General features: G+C 46.1%; 1 protein-coding gene across 4 annotated transcripts in view; it reads left to right on the top strand.

Moving 5' to 3' along the window:
• The window catches only part of ulk4 (unc-51 like kinase 4), a 513,024-nt gene that overhangs the window by 232,523 nt on the left and 257,821 nt on the right, over nt 1–22,680 (top strand). For all 4 annotated transcript variants that reach the window (XM_038796599.1, XM_038796603.1, XM_038796600.1 and 1 more), the window contains 2 exons: nt 4,759–4,810; nt 8,294–8,388. In XM_038796599.1, the coding sequence (XP_038652527.1) occupies nt 4,759–4,810; nt 8,294–8,388 (147 nt within the window). The remainder of the gene's footprint in view (nt 1–4,758; nt 4,811–8,293; nt 8,389–22,680) is intronic.

Below are 22,680 nucleotides of genomic sequence, written 5' to 3'. Positions count from 1 at the left end.
TTTCCCAGGTAGCATTAACCTTGATTGAACTGGTGTGCTTCACAGGCTGGGATAAACTGCTGTGTTTCATAGGCTGGAACAGTCATTACCCATTTGACAGTGAAGTTTCCACTGATTGCTGCTTCTGTTGTCATCCAGGAATGAAAACAAAAATGTTTCTTGATCAATCCTACTGAGTTGCTCACTGAATGAATATGTGCTAATATCAGCTGCTTGATTTGAAATTCAGAATTGCAGTTCTTCATTTGGGAAAGTTAAAACCATGTTTTCTAAAAGATGAGCGATTTTAAAAGCAAAATAATTCCCTCACTGCGTAGGGAACAGCTTGTACTGGAAAAGACTATCCTGCCAGATGGGCGTTCACAAGGTTTTTTTTTTATAAATTTAGAATACCCAATTAATTTTTTTCCAATTAGCAGATTTATTTTCAATGGGCAGCACGGTAGCATAGTGGTTAGCACAGTTGCTTCACAGCTCCAGGGTCCCAGGTTCAATTCCCAGCTGGGTCACTGTCTGTGCAGAGTCTGCGCGTTCTCCCCGTGTCTGCATGGATTTCCTCCGGGTGCTCTGGTTTCCTCCCACAGTCCAAAGATGTGCGGGTTAGGTGGATTAGCCATGCTAAATTGCCCCTTAGTGTCCAAAAAAAAGTTAAGTGGGGGTTACTGGGTTATGGGGATAGGGTAGATACGTGGGCTAGAGTCAGGTGATCTTTGTAAGGGCCGGTACAGACTCGATGGGCCAAATAGCCTCCTTCTGCACTGTAAATTCTACGACCTATGGTTCGATGAAATTAAGGGGCAATTTAGCGTGGCCAATCCCCCTACCCTGCACACCTTTGGGTTGTGAAACCCACGCAGACACGTGGAGAATGTGCAAACTCCTCACGGACAGTGATCCAGAGCCGGGATCGAACCGGGGATCTCGATACGGTGAGGCAGCAGTGCTAACCACTGCGCCACCGTGCTGCCTGACGTTAACAAGGTTTGAGTAATGTCACGTGCTGCTGCTGCAGCTACTTTTAACTGTGACTCGCACGTGCACTTGAATTTTATGCAAGGGGGAGCGATCTTGCTTCCAAAATGCCCTTTCAGATTGAAAGTTTCTGGGTGCGATTCAGTGGACAGAAGTTAAACTCCATTTTTGGGCACGTTTATCGGGGTGTTTGTCAGCGGCTGCAGCGCCGAGATGCACCCTGCTATCCACCGGCACTTTTCCGTTTATTCATGCCTTGGGGAGTTTCTCCCCGCCAAGGCCACACTTGGGCAGCCGCCCTACACTGACGAGCTCATCTCGGCAGCAGGACTGGCTACTCGCAGATCACCATTTTGGAAGGTTGCCCCAACTACTGGATGCCCACCTTTCAGCTTCCCCCCCCCCCCCCCCCAAGCTTTCAGGGTCCCCCACTAACTTTTCTGGGAGGTTTTTAACCCTCCCTCACCCCCACTCTTATGGACAATGCCCCCTCCTTCCCCCATTCCGGCTCCAACCCCTGCCACTGCCAACATGCCACCTGGGCACCTTGGCACGGCTAGCCTTGCACCTGGCGGTACCACCTGACTACCTGTTCCGGTAATCCAAATTATGCTAGATGGAGCGAGCTGGGTGATTTGTGATCGGCCTGGCGCCCAGCACGGAGCCCGATTTGGGGCTTTTGTGCGATTCATCCATTGCGTCTGGATCTAGCCTGGGTGCAACGTGGTTGCTGATTCGCGCCCCCTTTCTTTTACCTTTTGGGATTTTTCCTCTGTTGTTTAAATTTTCATTTAATTTTCCTGTCTTCCCATTTTAACATGACGTCTCCATGTGGATGTGGTTAAACTGAAAGTTTTGACCATTGATTTTTTTTAAATCTTTAACTGTCAAATTCTTTTTAACAATTCCAAACATTATCAAATTCTTACGTACAAAGGCTATATCATACAAAGAGTTTGACATTGTTATTTTAATGAAGTAACAGCAATAACCCTAAATCTCCTACCCCAGCCTCAGGGAGCTCAAAGTGGTGCACAGAGTGCACCTAACCCAATGAACAGGTTCTTCCTGGAGGTGGAGGACAAATGTGAACGGTGCCAGAGAGGCTTGGCCAACCACACTCATGTTTTGGGCCTGTCCCAAACTTGCAGGTCTAGACTGCCTTCTCCGAGGCAATGTCCAAGGTTGTGGAGGTGAGGGTGGAGCCGTGCCCAAGAGTGGCAATCTTCGGGGTATTCAAACTGCTGGAGCTACACATGGGGAAGAGGGCTGACGCCCTAGCTTTCACTTCCCTAACCGAACGCTGGAGAATCCTGCTCGGCTGGCGATCAGCAGCACCACCCACAGCTGCAGACTGGCTGGTAGACCTGGCGGAGTTTCTCCATTTGGGGAAGATCAAATACACCGTCCAAGGGTCGGAGGACGGCTTCCTCAAAGCATAGGGACAATTTGTTGGCCTGTTCCAGGACCTGTTTGCAGCCAACAGTGACTTGAGGGAAAAGTGAGAGATGGGAGAAGACAGACAGGAATAAACAACTCTTGGGGGGGGGGGGGGGGGGGGGGGGGGGGGGGGGGGGGGAGGGAGATGATTGGAGGGAACTCAGGGGAATTAAAGGGAGCAGCACAGGGGGAGGGGGTGGAGTCCTTAAAGAAAGTGATGAACAAAATCCGTCAGGAATAGAACCTTTTTACCGACCCTCTCAGGGTATATTTAATCTTTTCCAATCGCATGAATTCTGCCAGGCCATCCAACCATGGCAAGTCTCTCTAAGATGCCAGGCCACATTGATGGTACAGCCAAAGCCATCAAGGCTACGAATCACAGCCCTATTGCACATATGAATATGATAGGCCTTCATTCGGTCAAGATGCAGAACAATACAGATGATTGCTTTATACCCAAGCAACAGCCATGGTATCTTCATTTTGTGCTGCTCTACTGTGCTGTTGGTGCTTGATTCCTCACCAGATACTGCCCCTTCATCCTTCATCAGCATCTCCCAATATATGTATGTAAGTGGGTGCGAGCTGAGGTCTGAAGCACTTGACAGATACTTGTCTATGTACCACCTTCCTGCTTCTCAGCATTAGAAGGTGCATAGCATGGGACAATGTGTGTCAAAACCTTGCACACAATGGCATGACCAGTGGTACAATATTGTTGCTGGGCAGAAGTGCAAGATATTGCTGAATATGCAAACTTAAAGATCAAGGAAAAATACATTGAAGAGATTACTAATACATTGTTGGGATGACAGGGGCTGGTTTAGCTCACTCAGCTAAATCGCTGGCTTTTAAAGCAGACCAAGCAGGCCAGCAGCACGGTTCGATTCCTGTACCAGCCTCCCCGGACAGGCGCCGGAATGTGGCGACTAGGGGCTTTTCACAGTAACTTCATTGAAGCCTACTCGTGACAATAAGCGATTTTCATTTCATTTCATTTCATGAAACCAACATATTTTACATCACCACAGCTTCATCGTGGTCGAGGTGGCACCAGTTAGTTGTACGATCCCTCCAAAAACAGATACTTTCAGCATTTGCTTTTTAGTGTACAACAGTTGTGTGAGGCAAAGGAAGTATTTGCCTAGCAACCAGCTAAAGCCTAACAGATACGATAGTTAGGGAATGCGAGAGATGTGGGACGGGGTCACTGCTTTCTATGTTGCATTGCTGATGTGATGCCATGTTGTGGAGTCAGTGCATGATGTGTGTATAGTAAATGCATTCATTGCCTTTCAACCATGCTTTGGAATTCTTCCTTAGTTCGGAGAACCTCTTCCTCATTTTCTCCTGTAACCCATGGGCATGACATGCTCCAATGGCATCTTGGCCTCTTCCTGTGCCACGCTTGCTGCATGGTAACTCATTTTGAAAGATTCTCCTTGGTCCCAAGAAGTGGCACCTTCCTCTGTTGCACTATCATGAACCACAATACAATTCTGGCACATTGTCATGGATGAATGTTCATTTCTCTGACTCCAGTTTGCCACAACAGCCTGCGTGAGTAGTAGTTAGTAGAAGCCCTGGAGAGCTGCTATACTCCGAATGTTTCCTGCCAATGTTGAAGAATCCAGCAAGATCTGCTACCCACTGTAGCAATGCAGGGGTGCACGCAGATCCCACAACTGTGAACCTGTTTTGCCTATGGCTAGAGTATTGGCCCCGTCATAACAACTTGGAAATTCTTTTCCCCCTTTTCTAACAAAAAAGTCTTGAAGAAAAATATAACAGAACCAGTATTACTTCCTTTCATAGATTTTCTTCATTTACCTAAAGTTTTTCAAATTTTGTTAATTATCCTGATTTTATATTTTTCTCCTTAAGGGCTTATATATTCAAGCCAGAAAAATAATCTAGGTCATGGATTTATTTTCAGGGTTTCAGATAACAGAGCTGTTTATAAGTCCTGACATGGCATTCAGCTTTAACTTTGCAGCAGCTATATATCCTAGTTTGTGACAAGTGGATTTATTTGTCCACTAAGTTTGCTGATTTTGGCCAGTCAACCTTCACACTAGAGTTCAGCGCTTGTCACTGTTAACAGGGAATATCAGTAGACTGCATAAAGGAAGCTATCTTCTCTGTCAAGTGTCTTCTCTCCTGAAGGTAATGCCAGGACAGTGTGGGATATTTAAGGTCAAACGTTTGACAAGTAAATCATTTTTATCATTTCCGATGAATCTTATCCTGTTACTTTATAAATGTCTCAGTGTTTACTGCAAAACATAATGGGGATTAGACGTTTCAAAATATCTCTACGTAACCTTTGTGTCTTGTTTTCAGACTCACATTAAATGCATTGATTCTGGAGAAACAAATATAGAAAGTGCAGTAGGTATGTACCTCATTTTAATTTAAGAACAAATGTGAATCCTACTTTTCCTAATTCATTCGATTTCTCCATATAAGCAGGATGTCGATCGATGCCATAGCACGATAGGCAGCGGAACCATGACAACATGTTTAAATTAATTGTATCGCGAACATTTGAATATTTTTCCTTTACTCTACTATCTGGAACACTTGGTGTTGGTTATAACTCTTGCACTTTGGCACAAATCACAGAAGTAATTGTCTTGTTTATTGGTGATTATAACTCATTGGTTGTAAAGTACTTTGGGATCTCCTGAGGTCATGATAGACTCCATTCAGTTGCTTTTTTTCCCCTTTTCTTTTTGATGTATTACGATCACAGTCCAGACCCGAACAGTGTCTAGGATCCTAGATCAAAACCCCAATATTTTATTTCAATTTGTAAGACTGTGCGGAAAGGATACTTCACTCCAGAAGTGATTACATGAAGAAATAGGGATTTGGCATTTAGAAACAAAACTTTATTACTAACACAGTACTAAAATCGTTAACCTCACACCCAAAAATATTACCCCTTAAACAGGCTACAAAATGCAGTAAATGCAATACCCTTAATTACTGTCTCTATTCCCAATTAAACAACAAAAAAGGAAAAACATACAACTCAATCCATCCTACATCCCAATAGCAAAGAGTCATACTTGCTTTCCAGGACACATTTAGCTCCTATTAGAACCCCTGCAGACTCTGGCTGGATATCTTCAAAAAGCTGTTTCAACTGGTTTGTTTCTGCTTCCCCCTTGTCATCAGACAAGTCTGCACTGCTTTAAATACTATTCATATTTTTTAACTATCCTAGTTTGTGAGAGCAAAAGACTTTACTTGTGGACTTAGTGTTAGCCAGGTCAGAATTCCACTCATAATCTTTCTCCCAATTTTGGAGTACTGTAGCTCCGTCCAGCAATGACAACATCTCCCCTAGTGAAAACAAATTAACTCCCCAGGACTTCCCCCTATTCAAACAACATTGCATTAGTCCAGGCTTTTTACCATGGCCAGTTTCACCTCTGGCTCCCAAAAACATTCTGGTTTTGCACAACAAGATTCTTTTGAAAACATGACTACTGCAGTCAAAAACATTCAAACCCAGGTGTTTACCCTTTAATTGTCAAATGTTTATAATATAAATATATCTAAAATGCTGCATTCATCACAGGTGTCCAGTTCTTTAGAAAGGATTTGCAAGCTTTAAAAAGAGTGCAGGAACAATTTATGAGAATTATTTCAGAAATATATTGGGGATTTGAGGGCTGGTCTTCAGAAAGGGCAGCACAGTTGCACAAGTGGATAGCACTGTGGCTTCAAAACACCAAGGTCCCATGTTCGATTCCCGGCTGGGTCACTGTCTGTGCGGAGTCTGCCCGTTCTCCTCGTGTCTGCGTGGGTTTCCTCCGGGTGCTCCGGTTTCCTCCCACAGTCCAAAGATGTGCAGGTTAGGTGGATTGGCCATGATAAATTGCCCTTAGTGACCAAAAAGGTTAGGATGTGTTATTGGGTTACGGGGATAGGGTGGAAGTGAGGGCTTAAATGGGTCGATGCAGACTTGGTAGGCCGAATGGCCTCCTTCTGCACTGAATGTTCTATGTTCTAAAGAACAGCCCTCGAGAGAAGATTGGATGCAGTTGTTCAAAATCATGCGGGGTCTGGACAGGATAGATAAGGACAAACAGTTCCCACTTGTCGGGAGTCGAGAATCATAGGACATCAATTTAAGGTGAGGATAAAAGAACCAACGGCCACACAAAGAAATTATTTTTTATGCAGCAAGTGGTTAAGACCTGACATGCACTGCCTGAGAGGGTGGTGGAGGCACACTGCATTGTGACTTTCAAAAGGAAATTGGGCAAGCGCCTGAGGAGAAATGATTGCAGAGCTGTGGGGAAGGGCTAGGGGAGTGGGGCTAGCTGAGTGGCCCTTGTACATAGCTAGCACAATGGGTCGAATGGCCTGTGTCTATGCTTCTGGATGCCAGGTTGGAAAGCAGCTGTTAATGCTGTTCATCTTAACAATTCATCATTCTATTCAACTGATAGGGAAACGAATGGGCATAACCCATTCAGCACCTGCTGGTGCACAAGGTAAATAATCTGGTACTTGCCTTTTCACTCCTCTTTGGCATATTGCTGGGCTCTCCTCCTGGATGAGTCGTGTCACAAGCCCAGCACCAGCTTCTTGGGATATCCCTGCATTTGGATGCTCTTTACAGACATGGCAGCAGGAAGTAGAGTTGGGAGGTTGGGAACATGAACCACTGGCACATTTACATTTGCTTTGTGCCTGTTCCACATGACCCCCTTTCTTGAAGATCCTGCAAAACTTTGGGGTAATGTAAATAGGATTAAACATTAGTTTAATAGGCCACTGTTAGCATTTTTCTGACCTTTGTCATTCGTGCCTTTGTTACAGCTAGACTTGACTGTTCCAACACACTTGGTTGGTCTCCCACATTCTACCATCTGTAAACTTGAGGTCATCCAAAACTCTTTTTAAAATAATTTTTCCAATTAAGGGGCAATTTAGTGTGGCCAATCCGCCTACTCTGCACATCTTTGGGTTGTGGGGGTGAGACCATCGCAGACATGGGGAGAATGTGCAAACTCCACACGGACAGTGATCCGGGGCCAGGGAATCCGGGTCCTTGGCACCCTGAGGCAGCAGTGCCAACCACTGTGCCACCGTGCCGCCCCTCCAAAACTCTTTTGCTTGTGTTTCAATTTTCACCAGCCCCATTCCCCTTCCACTCCTCTTCTCACTGGTTACATTGGCTCCTCGGTCAAGCAATGTCTTGATTTTATAATTCTCGTCCGCGCTCTTAAATACCCCATGACCGCGACCCTCTTTAATCTCTCTGGTTCCGAAACATTCTGAGATATGTATTCATTTAATTCTGGTCCCTTGTGCACCTCCAATTTTAATTGCTTTCCCATGGTGGCCATTTTGTTAGCTGTCTGGTCCCTAAGCCCTGGAATTCCTCCCAACCTCTCTGTTTCTGTATCTTGTTTTCCTCTTTTAAGACGCTCCTTAAAACCACTTATTTGTCAAGCTTTTGAACTTCTGATCAAATAAAAGGTCAGAAAATGTATCACGGCCTCAGCAATGGTTTTCTGGGCATCAATAATGTTTATTACCTTGCCAAATACCTGGTCACCTTCATGATGATAATCTGGAATGCAGTATGGCTTCAAAAGAAATAGATCCCAGTTGACCAGTCTAGCTGAAATAGCATAAATCAGCACAGACCACACATCAACTGGAACTCTCTGCTGAACTGCATGCTGAATTTAACAAATGATACAGCAAGATATCATACCCTTTTTATACTTGGAGAGTAAAATTTGACAGAATGATAAAGCTGCCCTGGTAGTCAGGTGTGTAAGAAATATATTCAGCACTTTTCAGGAAGTACACTTTTTGGATACTGTTTTTCTTTTGAAATCAACTTTAGGTCAAACTGGTTCAGAAGAATTTATCAGAATAGTTTTCTCAGCATGGGAAGCCATTAGTCAGCATCCTCTGCTACTGACTAACCATCATTCTACAGTAAGTAAGAAAGCGCCTATATTTGTGTGCAATATCTGTGATCCTAAAAGTACAGATTACTAATTTAGTAAAGCAACTGTGTGGTAAAAGATAGTCACCCCATGCAGAGCTTGTTCACATGTGACATTGTGGAAACACAACAGATTCACTCTGATGGAATACACAAACCAATGAGATAACAATTTGAAAGAGGAACTGGCAAATTTCTGTCCCACTCACCAACTTTAGGGCCTTTTCTCCCACCCTCGCTGAGATCATCTACCTCAGCACAGCACAGTGATCAAACATGGAGCTTTCTTGGCCTGTATGAGTTAGCCACTGCCACTGCCCTGATCAGCTGCATCCTGGGACGAACAACAGTTCTTTGCACCTAATTGGTGAATTAAAGTGCTGCTGTAGCCAAGCTACCAGCTTTCTGTAACAAACCTGAGTGATAGTTGGAATTTCTTACACATGAGTGCCACACTTTTTAGAATTACTTGTGGACTGTTCCAAAACATTTTGAGTATTGTGTTCATGGAGTCGAACATTGGAGAAAGAGCTTGAGAGTTTGGACAGCCTTCCAAAACCAACCATTTGATAAAGAACTATAATTGACAGTTAGATCTTAGAACAGAATTGCTACAGTGCAGAAGGAGGCCATTCGGCCCATCCAGTCTGCACCGACCCTTTGAATGAGAAGTCTACTCATATCCATTTCTCCTCTGCAGCACAGTGGCGCAGTGGTTAGCACAGCTGCCTCACGGTGCCGAGGTCCCAGGTTTGATCTCGGCTCTGGGTCACTGTTCGTGTGGAGTTTGCACATTCTCTCCGTGTTTGCTTGGGTTTCGCCTCCACAACCCAAAGATGTGCAGGCTAGATGGATTGACCATTCTAAATTGGTCCTTAATTGGAAAAAAAATTAATTGGGTACTCTAAATTTAAAAAAAAGAACAAAAATAAAATCCATTTCTCTCACTTTCTCTGCCTTTTAGCTTTGACAAAGGGTCATCTGCACTCGAAACATTAGCTTTTTTCTCTCCCTACAGATGCTGCCAGACCTGCTGAGATTTTCCAGCATTTTCTCTTTGGTTTCAGATTCCAGCATCCGCAGTAATTCGCTTTTATCCATTTCTTCGCCCTATCCACAAAACCCCGTAATCTAACCTGCACATCCCTAGACACTAAGGACATTTTATCATGGCCAATCCCCTAATTTGCACATCTTTGGACTGTGGGAGGAAACCGGAGCCCCCGGGGGAAACCCACGCACACACGGGGAGAACGTACAAACTCCACACGGACAGTGAGCCAAGGCTGGAATTGAACCAGGGTCCCTAGTGCTGGGAGGCAGGAGTGCCAACCACTCTGCCAATGTGCCACCCTATTTTTAAAGTTTTTTTTGCTTATTTATGCCTCACTTTCAATTTAAGGAAATATTTTTATGTGAGCAGTGGTTTATATATTTTTTGTTTTCTTTAAAATCAATTTAGAGTACCCAATTCATTTATTTTGCACTCTTTTTATTTATAAACAATTGTATGTATACATCACATTTTTCTTACACGCGTTGATTTACAAAGAACTTGGGGATGAAGATTGGTATGGATCTAAACAGGAAGAGGAACCTTAGCAGTACCTTCATCTTAATCGTCTGCACTCTACCCGCCAGGGGGAGTGGGAGTGAGCCCCACCGTTGAAGGTCCTTTTTTACTTCCTCCACCAGGCTGGTCAGGTTCCACTTGTGGATCTGTGTCCAGTCTCTGGCTATCTGGAACCCCAGGTAACAGAATCTGTTCTGGGCCATTTTAAGAGCCCCTCCAGCTCTGCTCTTCCCCCATTTGGGTTCACTGGGAATGCCTCGCTTTAACCCAGGTTAAGTTTGTAGCGCAAAAAATATTCCAAACTCTTTCAGGATTTTAAGTGTTGCCTTCAGTATCCAATTCATTTTTTCCAATTAAGGGGCAATTTAGTGTGGTCAATCCACCTACCCTGCGCATCTTTCAATTGTGGGGCGAAACCCACGCAAACATGGTGAGAATGTGCAAACTCCCGCAGTGGTTTAATTGGTGTGATCATTAGTGAGCCAAATTTATGTAGAAAAATCCTGTAGTGACTCAACATATGATGGTTACATTTACATTGGTGCATTTATGTCAAGGTTTTTTGTATTTGCCTTTCCTAATTTATCTCCATTACAGTAAAACGTCTTCCAATGTAAAACGTTGGGTGGGGTTATGGAGATAGGGTGGAGGTATGGGCTTGGGTGGGGTACTCTTTCTGGGGGCCGGTGTTGACTCGATGGGCCGAGTGTCCTCCTTCTGCACTGTAAATTCTATGAAATACTCAGCAGATCAAGCTTCTTGAGAATTTTCGAGCACTTGTTTTCAAAGATTTTCAATTTGTGATTAAATGCCATTATTAAATTTTCATGCATGTTATATTTAACCCAGTATTAAGTTTTTTAACATTCGCCTTTTTGGATTTTCAGTGCAGAGTGCACCTTGATTTCCTCCTTCAGACAATTAACATTACACAACAGAGGTGTCCCTTCCTGGTGGTTTACAGTCGGTCATTCGAGTGCAGAAAATTCTTTCTTCTTCAGATCTGGGTTCAGGTGGATCCTGTCTGTTTGCCAAGATTAATGTTGCAGGAGGGAGAGAATCAGCTTGTTGTTTGTGAAATAAAAAACAAATGCCCCACGTGCCGCAAATCTAAAATTTAAACCGAGGACATTGGAAGGGTCAGCCGGTCAGGCTGTATCTGTGGAGAGCAGGAGGCACTGTTGAAAGATGAACATAACTCACCACAACCTCTATTTTTAATTTCATAAAAGACCCCAAGATACTTTACAGGACCATTAAACGACAGAATAGGACATCACGCCGCAGCTTGGCCAAACGTAGGTTTTGAAAATCGCTTATTGTCACGAGTAGGCTTCAAATGAAGTTACTGTGAAAAGCCCCTAGTCGCCACATTCCGGCCGCAACTTTTAGGGAGTGTTCAAAAGGAGGAAAGCGAGGCGGAGAGGTTTAGGGAGAGAATTCCATAACTTGTGGCCTGGGCCACTGAGGGCAAAAGAGGGGGGGGGGGGGGGGGCGAGGAAATGGTGTTATTTGAAAACTAGGATGGGAATTTTAAAATCAAAAATGTTTAATTTGTGCACTAAAAGGTGTATCGAAGACCCAGTGTTTTTGTAAATCATTATCGCAGAATGGCAGAGGGGGAGGGAAGCTTGGTAAATCCGCCAACGCGGAGAAAGCTTCAATGCTCCAGGAGTATGATGGAAGAAAAAGGTTGGACACAGGTACAGATTATTGTGGATCCCCATTTCTTTTGTTTAATATAAATTTAGAGTACTCGATTCTTTTTTTCCCAATTAAGGGGCAATTTAGCGTGGCCAATCCACCTTTCCTGCACATCTTTGCGTTGTGAGGGTGAGACCCACGCAGACACGGGGAGAATGTGCAAACTCCACACGGACAGTGACTCAGGGCCGGGATTCGAACCCATGTCCTCGTCGCTGTGAGGCAGTAGTGCTAACCACTGCGCCACCCTGTCGCCTCAAGATCCCCATTTCAATCAACAGCCCACAGCCTCCCACATACCCAGAAATTCGGGTGCACCCATTCCAGTACCTGTTGTCTGTGGAAAAATATAATCTGACATTCAGAACTGAAGTTTTTAAAGTCTGGCTGTGAAGTTCAGAAGAGAATGATACGGTGATGTTCCTGAAGCTTATGTTTAGCCTAACTGCAGCTGTGTAAAGGGCCAAGGACAATGCAGCCAGGCTGGCAGGAAAGTGATAGTTTACAGCACGGTAGTAAATCATCATCCAGGAAAGCAAAGAGAGTGAGATTTGCTGGTGAATATGAGAAGCATGCAACCAGGTGGCAGCAATATGTCGCCAAAGAACCACAACAATTCTTCAGGTCCGCTTTCCAATGTACAGAACTACAAAGCAACATCCTCACATTAAAAGGTAGCGTGGATTTGTTAAAAGATCTAGCCTCACAAACTTGATTGAATTCTTTGAGGAAGTGACAAGAAGGGTTGATGAAGGTAGTGCAGTGGATGTGGTGTGCATGGATTCCAGTAAGGCGTTTTTGACAAGGTCCCACATGGCAGATTGGTCAAAAAAGTAAAAGTCCATGGGATGCAGGAAAATGTGGCAAACTGGATTAAAAAGTTGATTTAGTAACAGGAAACAAGGGGTAATGATCGATGACTGCCCTTGCAAATGGAAATTAGTTTCAAGTGGTGTACCACAGGGCTTGGTGTTGGGGTCCTTACTGTTTGCGTTATGCATTAACGATTGGGATGTGAACATGGGGGGCACAATTGGGAAATTTGCAGACGACAAAGATTGGCCGAGTGGAAGACAGTGTGGAGGATAGCTATAATCTCCAAAACAATATAGATGGGTTGATGGAGTTGCAGATGGATTTTAACAGAGAAGTGTGAGGTCATGCATTTAGGGAGGTCAAACAGTACACAGTAAATGGGGATATACTAAGAGGGGTATGAAGTGAGATATCTTGGCATACAAATACGTTGGTCCCTAAAGGCAGCAGTTCAAGTAGACAAGGTTGTAAAGAAAGCATATGGAATGCTCTCCTTCATTGGCAGAGATATAGAATATAAAAGTAAGGATGTAATGTTGAAAATGTATAAAACACTGGTGAGGCCACAACTGGAGTATTGTGTGCAGCTCTGGTCACATTACAATAATTGCTCTGGAGAGAGTGCAGAGGAGGTTTACAGGAATGTTGCCAGGGCTAGAAAAGTGTAGCTACGAGGAGAGTTGGATAGGTTGGGGTTATTTTCCTTCAAACAAAGAAGGCTGAGTGGTGACTTAATTGAGGTGTACAAAATTATGAGGGGAAGTGATAGAGTGGACAGGATAACATTATTTCCCTTGGTGAACACAGATCATTTGGGCAATAAGTAGTAGGTCTAAATAAGGAATCTGGATCGGCGCAGGCTTGGTGGGCCGAAGGGCCTGTTCCTGTGTGCAATGTTTTTTGTCTTTGAGAATTCTAGAACGAGGGGACATTGATTCAAGATAAGTGGCAGAAGATGTAGAGGGGACATGAGGAAAACCTTCTTTACGCAGAGGGCAGCGGGAGTCTGGAATTCGCTACCCGAGTTGGTGGTGGCGACAGAGACCCTAAGATCTTTTTAAAAGTACCTGGATCTGCACTTTAAGTGCTATAAGGTACAGGGCTATGGATGGGTGCAGGAAGGTGAGATTAGAAAGGGCACCTGGGTGTTCTCGTGATGGCATGGACAAGATGGGACAAATGGCCTCCTTCTGTGCTGTAACTTAGGGCCCCCCGGCCCTGCAATCAAGCTCAGGGCTAGAAGGTTAGAAGGAAGTCTTCCCACCTGGAGGTGTTTGATGCTCTGATGCCCCTGGTTGAAACCCAGTGGTGTGCGGGGGACATGCCGGGCACGATTCTCCGCAAATGCGGAGAGTCGTGAAGGCTGCCGTGAAACTGGCCATGTTTCACGGCAGCCTCCGCGCCCCCTCCCGGGACCCGATTCTGCTCCCCGGTCGGGGCTAGCAGCAGGGCCCCGTGAACCACGGCATCGCAGGCTTAGCGAACTTCGCTAAGCCCGCGCGACAAGGGTAACGCCGGCTGACGCGCACAATGACGTCAGCCGCGCATGCGCGGATTGGACGGCTCCAACCCGCGCATGCGCGGATGACGTCATCACGGGGCCTCACGGTAGCATGGTGGTTAGCATCAATGCTTCACAGCTCCAGGGTCCCAGGTTCGATTCCCGGCTGGGTCACTGTCTGTGTGGAGTCTGCACGTCCTCCCCGTGTGTGCGTGGGTTTCCTCCGGGTGCTCCGGTTTCCTCCCACAGTCCAAAGATGTGCGGGTTAGGTGGATTGGCCATGCTAAATTGCCCGTAGTGTAAGGTTAATGGGGGGATTGTTGGGTTACAGGTATACGGGTTACGTGGGTTTAAGTGGGGTGATCATTGTTCGGCACAACATCGAGGGCCGAAGGGCCTGTTCTGTGCTGTACTGTTCTATGTTCTATATGCGTGAAACCCGCGCATGCGCGGGCCGTCATGCCCCTCAGCCGCCCCGCGGACTGATCCAGCGGGGCGGTGGAGGAACAAAGAGTGTGCGGGGTTCGAACCCGCTGCCCATGATCGGTGCCCACCGATCGCGGGCCCATGACACCCTTGGCACGGCCGTGGTGTGGCCGTGCCAACCGGTGCCATGGTTCTCCAGAACGGCACTTTGCGGCCGTTTTCACGAACGGTGAGAGCAGGTGTGTTAGAATTCGTGAAAACGGCCGTAAAGGCCTGGGAAATCGGCCCATCGGATAGGGGAGAATCGCTGTTCGCCGTAAAAAAAACGGCGAGCAGCGATTCGTGTCGTGGGGCGGCCGTTTGCTAGTGGCCTACCGGGGGAAATTGGGGGATAGTTCACCTGATACCCGTAATAGGGTCATGAACACCCAACCATCAAAATAATTCGGGGTGCACTCACATTCCAGTGAAAGAGCCAAATTACCCCACACAACAGCTGCTAATTCGGCACCTGGTTACAATTGACCTAACTTAAATATCGCTTTTCTTCTCAAATTTGCTCCCTTTCAAGGTTAAAGAAATCAAATATTGCTAACATTTTCTCATAACACATTCGGGATCAGCTTCTTGGCTCTCCTCTACACCATTTCCAGTGATAGGATATTTTTATTGCATTTCCATCATCAGAATTGAGGAGAGTATTCAAAGTATGGCCTGACTAAAGCATTCCCTCACCTTGCTGTATTCAAATTGCCTGCTATATTTTCTTATGTATCAAGACCAACAACACTTCAAAAATAATCCACTGATTCTGGAGCTTTTCAGGAGTTTCTCTTAGCAAAAAAATGTGCGACATCAATGTAAGTTCTTCTTTCTTTTCAACAAACTTTAATGTGGAGTAAGCTGGCTCTCCACCTGTATCACATGGTGTAAACTATTCAAATTTCTTTCAAGTATGGATTTCTCTGAATCCTTGTTGAGATTACGTCCTTGTGCTCACTCACATATTCTTTATCTACTATATCATATTCTTTGCATTGTGCCCATGTTTCTCATCTTTTGGGGCAGCACGGTGGCACAGTGGTTAGCATTGCTGCCTACGGCGCTGAGGACCCGGGTTTGAATCCCGGCTCTGGGTCACTGTCCGTGAGGAGTTTGCACATTCTCCCCGTGTCTGCGTGGGTTTCATCCCCACAACCCAAAAAGATGTGCAAGATAGGTGGATTGGCCACACTAAATTGCCCTTAATTAGAAAAAAATAATTGGGTACTCTAAATTTTTTATTTTTTTTTAATGTTTCTCATCTTTTCTGACTACAGCACTATCACTTGCCTAGAATGTGGTTCTCCAGACGTTCTGCACCTCCCTCTATCTCACCTGTTCTCTGTTCAGCAGACTGTGAGATACATTTACTATGAGGTGGGATTGATGAAGTATCATTTTCTCCCACACATTGCATACTCTGCCTAATGAGAACTGTCAAAAGTAATCACTCATAAAGCTGGCAGCCTCTGCTGTATGATCCCATTGGGACAGCAGCTAAATACTTAAGACGTTGTGAGTAACGTAATGGTTACACTAGTGAGTGTTTGTCAAACTGTTATTGTTTGTTGCTCTAAAGGATAAATAGGTACAGAACGTATTGAATAAAACTGACAGCAATTGTAAAAATGTTGAAAATTTGTGGAATAAAAATACTGTAAAATAAAAAGAATCACACTGGCAACAACATTATAGCGAGACAACACCACAAAAAACGACTAGTTTGTCTACGCTGGTGTTAATACTCCACACAAGCCTCCTCTCACCCCTTTTTAGTTAACAGATATTTACTTTAATTGGAGCATTATTTGTTAATTTATTTAATCTATGCTGATTAAGCAGGCAGTTTATTTTTCCGAAAGAAACACTTTACAAGCGTTATTAAACACGATGTGACACTGAATTGCACATAGGGTCGAGACTTGTGGGAGCGCAGGGGTCTGACCTGCCGGCTGGAGAGCCAGCGAGAGCTCCATGCTGGCTCTTTTTGGGAATGCCTGCCAAAGCACAAGTCAGCCAGGCAGTGCCGAGGCCAGTGGGCGGGCCTTTCCCTGGAATCATGATCCGGGAGCAGAAGTCTCGCCTACTGAGCAGCACCACTAGGGAAGCCGTGGCTGTTGCCAAAAGGATACGCACTCGAGTGGCAGGACTGTGGATCAAAGGCCCCCCACCACAATCTCCCCCCAGGAGGTGACAAACTGGCCACGTGGTTTTAGCTGCCATTCATGCTGCATGGTGGAAAGACTTGTCTGCCACTGGGTTAATGGCAGTGGCGGCAGGATGAGGCTATTAAGGAGTCAGTGATTGGCTACTTAAAGGTTTCAATAAATGGCGGGACAGGAAGGTTGACCACGGGATTTCCCATCCAGTACGTCACCATCCCTCTTAATTACATGCCCCCGGCCTCCGTGATTGCCATCAGTGAGAGCACAAAATTCCGCTCATAGAGTTAGTTGGCCAGATGATCAAAAGCTGGGCTGAATAAGTAGTTTTTAAGGAGGATCTTAAAGGAGGATAGAGAGGTAGAGAGATGGTGAGGTTTAAGGAGAGAATTCAAGATCTTGGGGCCTTGGCAACTAATTTAATATACTTTATAATAGCAGATTTAGCAAATCAATTTCCTATTAGCAGGAGTTCACAGAATCAAGCTAATTGAATTTGGCATTGGATTCACCTCATCATTTTAAGATGTTACTAGATGACAGCATGGGAAAAAAGTATTATTTTGGATGAAATAATGGGTGCTGACTACCCACTCCATGATGATGGCACAGATCCTCACAGCATTTTAATGACTTGTGACACATCTGCCCGAGAGTATTCAGTGAATGTAATTAGTTTACTTTTCAGTCTGTGGAATTTTTACTCTTCAAGGAATTCTAGGTGGCTCTGCTGTAAACTCTTTGGATGGATTAAGTAAAGGAAGAATGAGGCGAGGCAGTACAAACTAAATGGTACAACTTTAAATAGGGGTGCAGGAACAGACCCGACCCCAACAGTGGCTAGGATACTGGACTGAAACCCCAATAGTTTTGTTTATTGTAAGACTGCGGAAATGTGATTGCATGAAAAAATAGGGTTTTGGTAATTTAAAACAATATGAAAATAATATTAAACTCTTTAATTTCACACCCGGAAAGAGCAGCTTATAATTGCCCCTTAACACTACCAATCGGGACTTCCAGTGGCGGCTATGAAGGAGCAAGTCGCACATTTGGTGGCCCCCGCTCGGGTCGGGCTTTTGGACCTTTTCCCACGATTTTCTACCAGACTTGAACTGTAAAACTGAAGACAGAGGCAATTGTGTACTGAATTCCCACATCGGTGCATGGAGAGAAGGGCTAGAAGTGCTGGTAAAGGCAGAAACAGAAAGACCGAGAAGGCTTGGGCTGAAGCTGCAGCAGGAGACAGCATGGCGGAGGACCGGACCTCTGGTTTGTCGACACAGCTGATGCAAGTTATTCAGGAAGGCTTTGCTAAGCAGAAACGGGACTGCTTGGACCCGATAAAAGAGCCAATTGAGCGGCTGGAGCTCAGATTGGACGCCCAAGATCGGGCGATCCAGAAGGCGCTGGCTGAGCAGGAGGAACATCAAACTGCGGTGGAGTTGGAGGTGGGGATGCTGAGAGACCAGCAGAAGAAGCTCCTCGAGAAGGCGGAGGACGTAGAGAATAGGTTCCGCCAGTAGAACTTGAGAATCGTTGGGCTCCCGGAGGGGTCCGAAGGAGCGGACGCTGGGGCCATACATAGCGGGCATGTTCAAGAAGCTGCTGGGGGATGGGGCATTCTCCCGGCCCTTGGAGGTGGACAAAGCTCACAGAGCACTCGCGAGGAAGCCGCGAACGGGAAACCCCCCCCCCCCCAAGGGCAGTGGTGGTGAGATTCCACAGATACTTGGATAAGGAGCGCATTCTACAAGCAGACGCGGAGCTGTAAGTGGGACAACAGTATCCTGCGGGTTTACCAAGACCTGTGTGTGGAGGTGGCCAGGAGAAGAGCAAGCTTCAACCAGATTAGGTCAATCCTTTTTAAGAAAAAGGTGAAGTTCGGACTGTTGTATCTGGCCCATCTCTGGGTCACGTACGAGGCACAGCACTTTTATTTTGAGTCGCCTGAGACGTCGTGAAAAGGAAAGGACTGGTGGTGGACTGAGAACTTTTGAACTTTGCTGCAACGTTCATGGTTTTTTTTTTTCATTTTGTTTCTCTGTTCTTTAAAAAAAATGTTTCTCGTTTTTCATTTTGTGGAAGCTGTTTGTAATGCCTTCTGTATTGATTTGGGACCAGTGGCAGAGCTGGGGAGCTTTCCGAGTATGGGGCGCTGGAGGAGAAGTTTGGGTTGGCGAGGGAAAATTAATTCAGATATCTGCAGGTGCGGGACTTCCTACGTAAACAGGTGTCAACCTTCCTGCTCCTACTGCTAAGTGGGATTCAGGACAGGGTAGTTTTCAGAGGTGGGTAGGAGAAGGGAGTGTGTTGGACATTTACAAGGAACTTATGGGGCAGAGGAGACGCAGACCGAGGAGCTGAAGCGCAAGTGGGAGGAGGAGCTGGGAGGAGAGATAGAGGGTGGTCTATCGGCTGACGCGTTGAGTAGAGTCAATGGATCCGCAACATGTGCCAGGCTCAGCCTGATACAATGTAAGGTTGTTCACCGGGCTCACATGACAGTGGCCCGGATGAGCAGATTCTTTGGGGTGGAAGACAGGTGTGCAAAATGTGCGGGAAGACCAGCGAACCATGTCCACATGTTCTGGACATGCCCAAAACTTTGGGGATTTTGGCAGGGGTTTGCAGATGTCATGTCCACGGTGTTAAAAACAAGGGTGGCACTGAGTCCAGAGGTGGCGGTTTTTGGGGTGTTGGAAGACCCGGGAATCCAGGAGGAGAAAGAGGTAGACGTTCTGGCCTTTGCTTCCCTGGTAGCCCAGAGACGGATACTATTAGCTTGGAGGGACTCGAAGCCCCCGAAGTCAGAAACCGGGTTATCGGACATGTTTAGCTTTCTCTGTTTGGAGAAAATCAAGTTCGCCTTGAGATGGTCAACGTTAGGGTTCGCCCGGAGGTGGCAGCCGTTCGGCGACATGTTCGGGGAAAATTAATTATCAGCAGAAGGGGGGGGGGGGGGTTAGTTTAGCTTAGAGTAGGGAGTTAATAAAGATGGGGCCTGTAAGGGAGGGAGACTGCTTTTGCACTATGTTTATAGTTTCATGTACATTGTTTATTGTGTTGTTGTTATAAAACATAAAAGAACCTCAATAAAAGGTTTATTAATAAAAAACACTACCAATCAATTCCCTAATTCCCTATTAAACAACAAGAAAATAAATATTCAACTCTCAAACCAACTTAAATATCAGCAGGGTACTTGAATAATACATGCTTTGCTGAATAGATTCTTGGCTCTGGGTTGAACCCCTTCAGACTCTGGCTGAATATCTTCAAATTGGTGCTTCAACTGGATTGTTTCAGCCTCTTCCTTGTCTTCAGCAAGACTGCTCTGCATTAAAATATTATTGCTCCTTTTTAAACTATCCTACTGGGGGGGGATAACTGCCTTTACTTGTGGACTCTTGTAGAGTTGACCAGAGAGACCCAGTGGATGTGGTTTATTTAGACTTTCAGAAGACTTTTAATATAGCTGGTTATTATGTACATTTTAAATGCATGGGATTGCATGATGTGGCTTGAGATGGATAGAAAGTTGGTTAGCAGACAGGAAGCAAAAAGTTGGAGGAAATCGGTCTTTTTCCGATTGGCAGGCAGTGACCAGTGGATTATCACAGGATCTTTGCGAGGACCCCAACTGTTCACATTATATATTAATGATTTGGATGAGGGAACTAAATGTAGTATTTCCAAATTTACAGATGATGTAAAGTTGGGTGGGAGGGTGAGCTGTGAGGAGGATGAATAGAGGCTTCAACTTGAGCAGGCTGAATGAATGGGTCATGCATGGCAGATGCAGTATAATGTGGATAAATGGGTGTAAATTGAGAGAGGCGGATACTCAGTGAGACCTTGGTGTCCTCGTGCATCAGTTGCTGAACGTAAGTGCACAGGTACAACAGGCAGGAAAGAAGACAAATGGTATGTTGGCCTTCATAGCGAGAGGATTTAAGTATGGGAATAGGGATGTTTTATTAAATGTTTACGGCATTGGTGAGGCCACACCTGGAGTATTGTGTGTAGTTTGGTGTCCTTATCCGAGGAAGGATGTTCTTGCTATGGAGGGAGTGCAGCGAAGGATTAGACAGGGTAGATTCAGAAAGAATGTTCCCGATGGTGGGGAAGTCCAGAACTAGGGGTCATAGTTTTAGGACCAAGGTGAGGAGAGATTTCTTCACCCAGAGAGTGGTGAATTTGTGGAATTCGCTACCACAAAACGTAATTGAGGCAAAACATTGTGTAATTTCAAGACGTAATTGGGGTAAAAGGGATCAAGGGATATGGGGGGAAGGCGGGTTCAGGGTATTGAATGTGATGATCAACCATGATCATAATGAATGGTGGAGCAGGCACGAAGGGCCGAATGGCTGCCTCCTGCTTCTATTTTCAAAGTATGTTTTGATGTATGGCTCTGGTAGCCAGGTGAGACCTCAACTCTTCTCACAAAAGCTTTCTTAAAAATCTCTCGCTGAATCTCTTAGCTCCACCCAGCAATGACATTATCTCCCCAAGCTGAAATACAAATTAACTTTCCAGGGATTGAAAGCACATTAACTCCCATAAGATACAAGACCAGTAGGCCATTCAGCCCAGCGAGCCTGCTCCGCCATTCGATCATGGCTGATATGTTTCTCATTCCCATTCTCCAGCCTTCTCCCCGTAACCCCTGATCCACAGTGGTTAGCACTGCTGCTTCACAGCGCCAGGGACCTGGGCTCAACTCAGGCCCCGAGTGACTGCGTGTACAGAGCCTGCACGCCCTCCCCATGTCCGCACGGGCCACCTCTGGGTGCCTGGCCTCCCCCCACAATCCAAAGACCAGGGGCGAGATTCTCCGCAAATGTGGAGAGTTGTAAAGGCTGCCGTGAACTCGGCAGCCTTCACGCCCGTTCCCAGGACCCGATTCCCCCCCCCCCCCCCCCCCCCCCCCCCCCCCCCCATCGAGGCTACGAGCGGGACTCCGGGAATCACGGCGTCGCGGCTTAACGACCGTCGTTAAGGCAGCGCGCCAAGATGATGCGCGGCTGGCGTCTGTATGACGTCAGCCGCACATGCGCAGGTGATATCATCACGCCATTGACAGAACCCACGCATGCGCGGTTCCGCATTTCTCCACCGCCGCCCGACAAGATGTGGCGGCTTGATCTTGTCGGGCGGCGGAGGGGAAATAGTGCATCCCTTTTGGACGCAGGCCCGACGATCGGTGGGCACGGATCGCGGGCCTGTCCCCTCCCGAGCACAACGGTGGTGCTCCCGCCCCAAACAGGCCTCTGGATGCCCAAAACGGGCATCCAGCGCCCGTTTTTACGATGGCAGCAAGCAGGTGTGTTTGCTGCCGTGAAAAAACGGGCGTAAAGGCCCGGCCTATCGGCCGCGGAGAATAGCCGCTCACCGCAAAAAACGGCACGCGGCAATTCATGACGTGGGTCGGGCGAGGGAGGGGGGAGAATAGCGGGAGGGCGCAAAAAATGTCGCTATTCTCCCAACCGGCATGGGCAGCGGAGAATCGCGCCCCAGGAACTTTCCCCAGTCAAACGGCAGTGTGTTAGCCCAGACTGACAGACACATCCTCTTGATCCATTTCACCTTCTGGCTCCTAAAAGCACCCAGGCCTTGCAAAACAGAATTCTTCAAAAAAAACCTGACCACTGCAGTAAAACACACTGTAACCCCAGGCATTTAACCCTTAAATTGCCCGATACTTAGAAAACAATATTCCTAAATGCCTCCACTCATCACAACAGGGAGATCTGGGAGTTTACGCACACAAATCTTTGAAGCCAAGCTGATAAGGTTTTAAACCAAAATAAAGTATACAGATTCCTGCACTTTTGACAGTTGAAGCATATAAAAGTTATGGTGAACCTTTAAAGATCACTGATTCGGCCTCAGCTGAAGTATTGTGTCCAAATCCCGGAGCCACAATTGAGGAAGAAAGGATTTGAAGGTTTCAGAGAGGGTGCAGAGGAGATTTACTTGAATGATAGCAGGGTTGTGGACTTCAGTTATATGAAAGACTGAAGAAGCTGAGAATATTCTCCTTGGACCAGAG

This window comes from Scyliorhinus canicula, chromosome 5 (genome assembly GCF_902713615.1).
Source record: "Scyliorhinus canicula chromosome 5, sScyCan1.1, whole genome shotgun sequence".
In the NCBI taxonomy this organism is placed as follows: Eukaryota; Metazoa; Chordata; class Chondrichthyes; order Carcharhiniformes; family Scyliorhinidae; genus Scyliorhinus; species Scyliorhinus canicula.
This window is presented reverse-complemented; position numbering and strand designations above follow the sequence as displayed.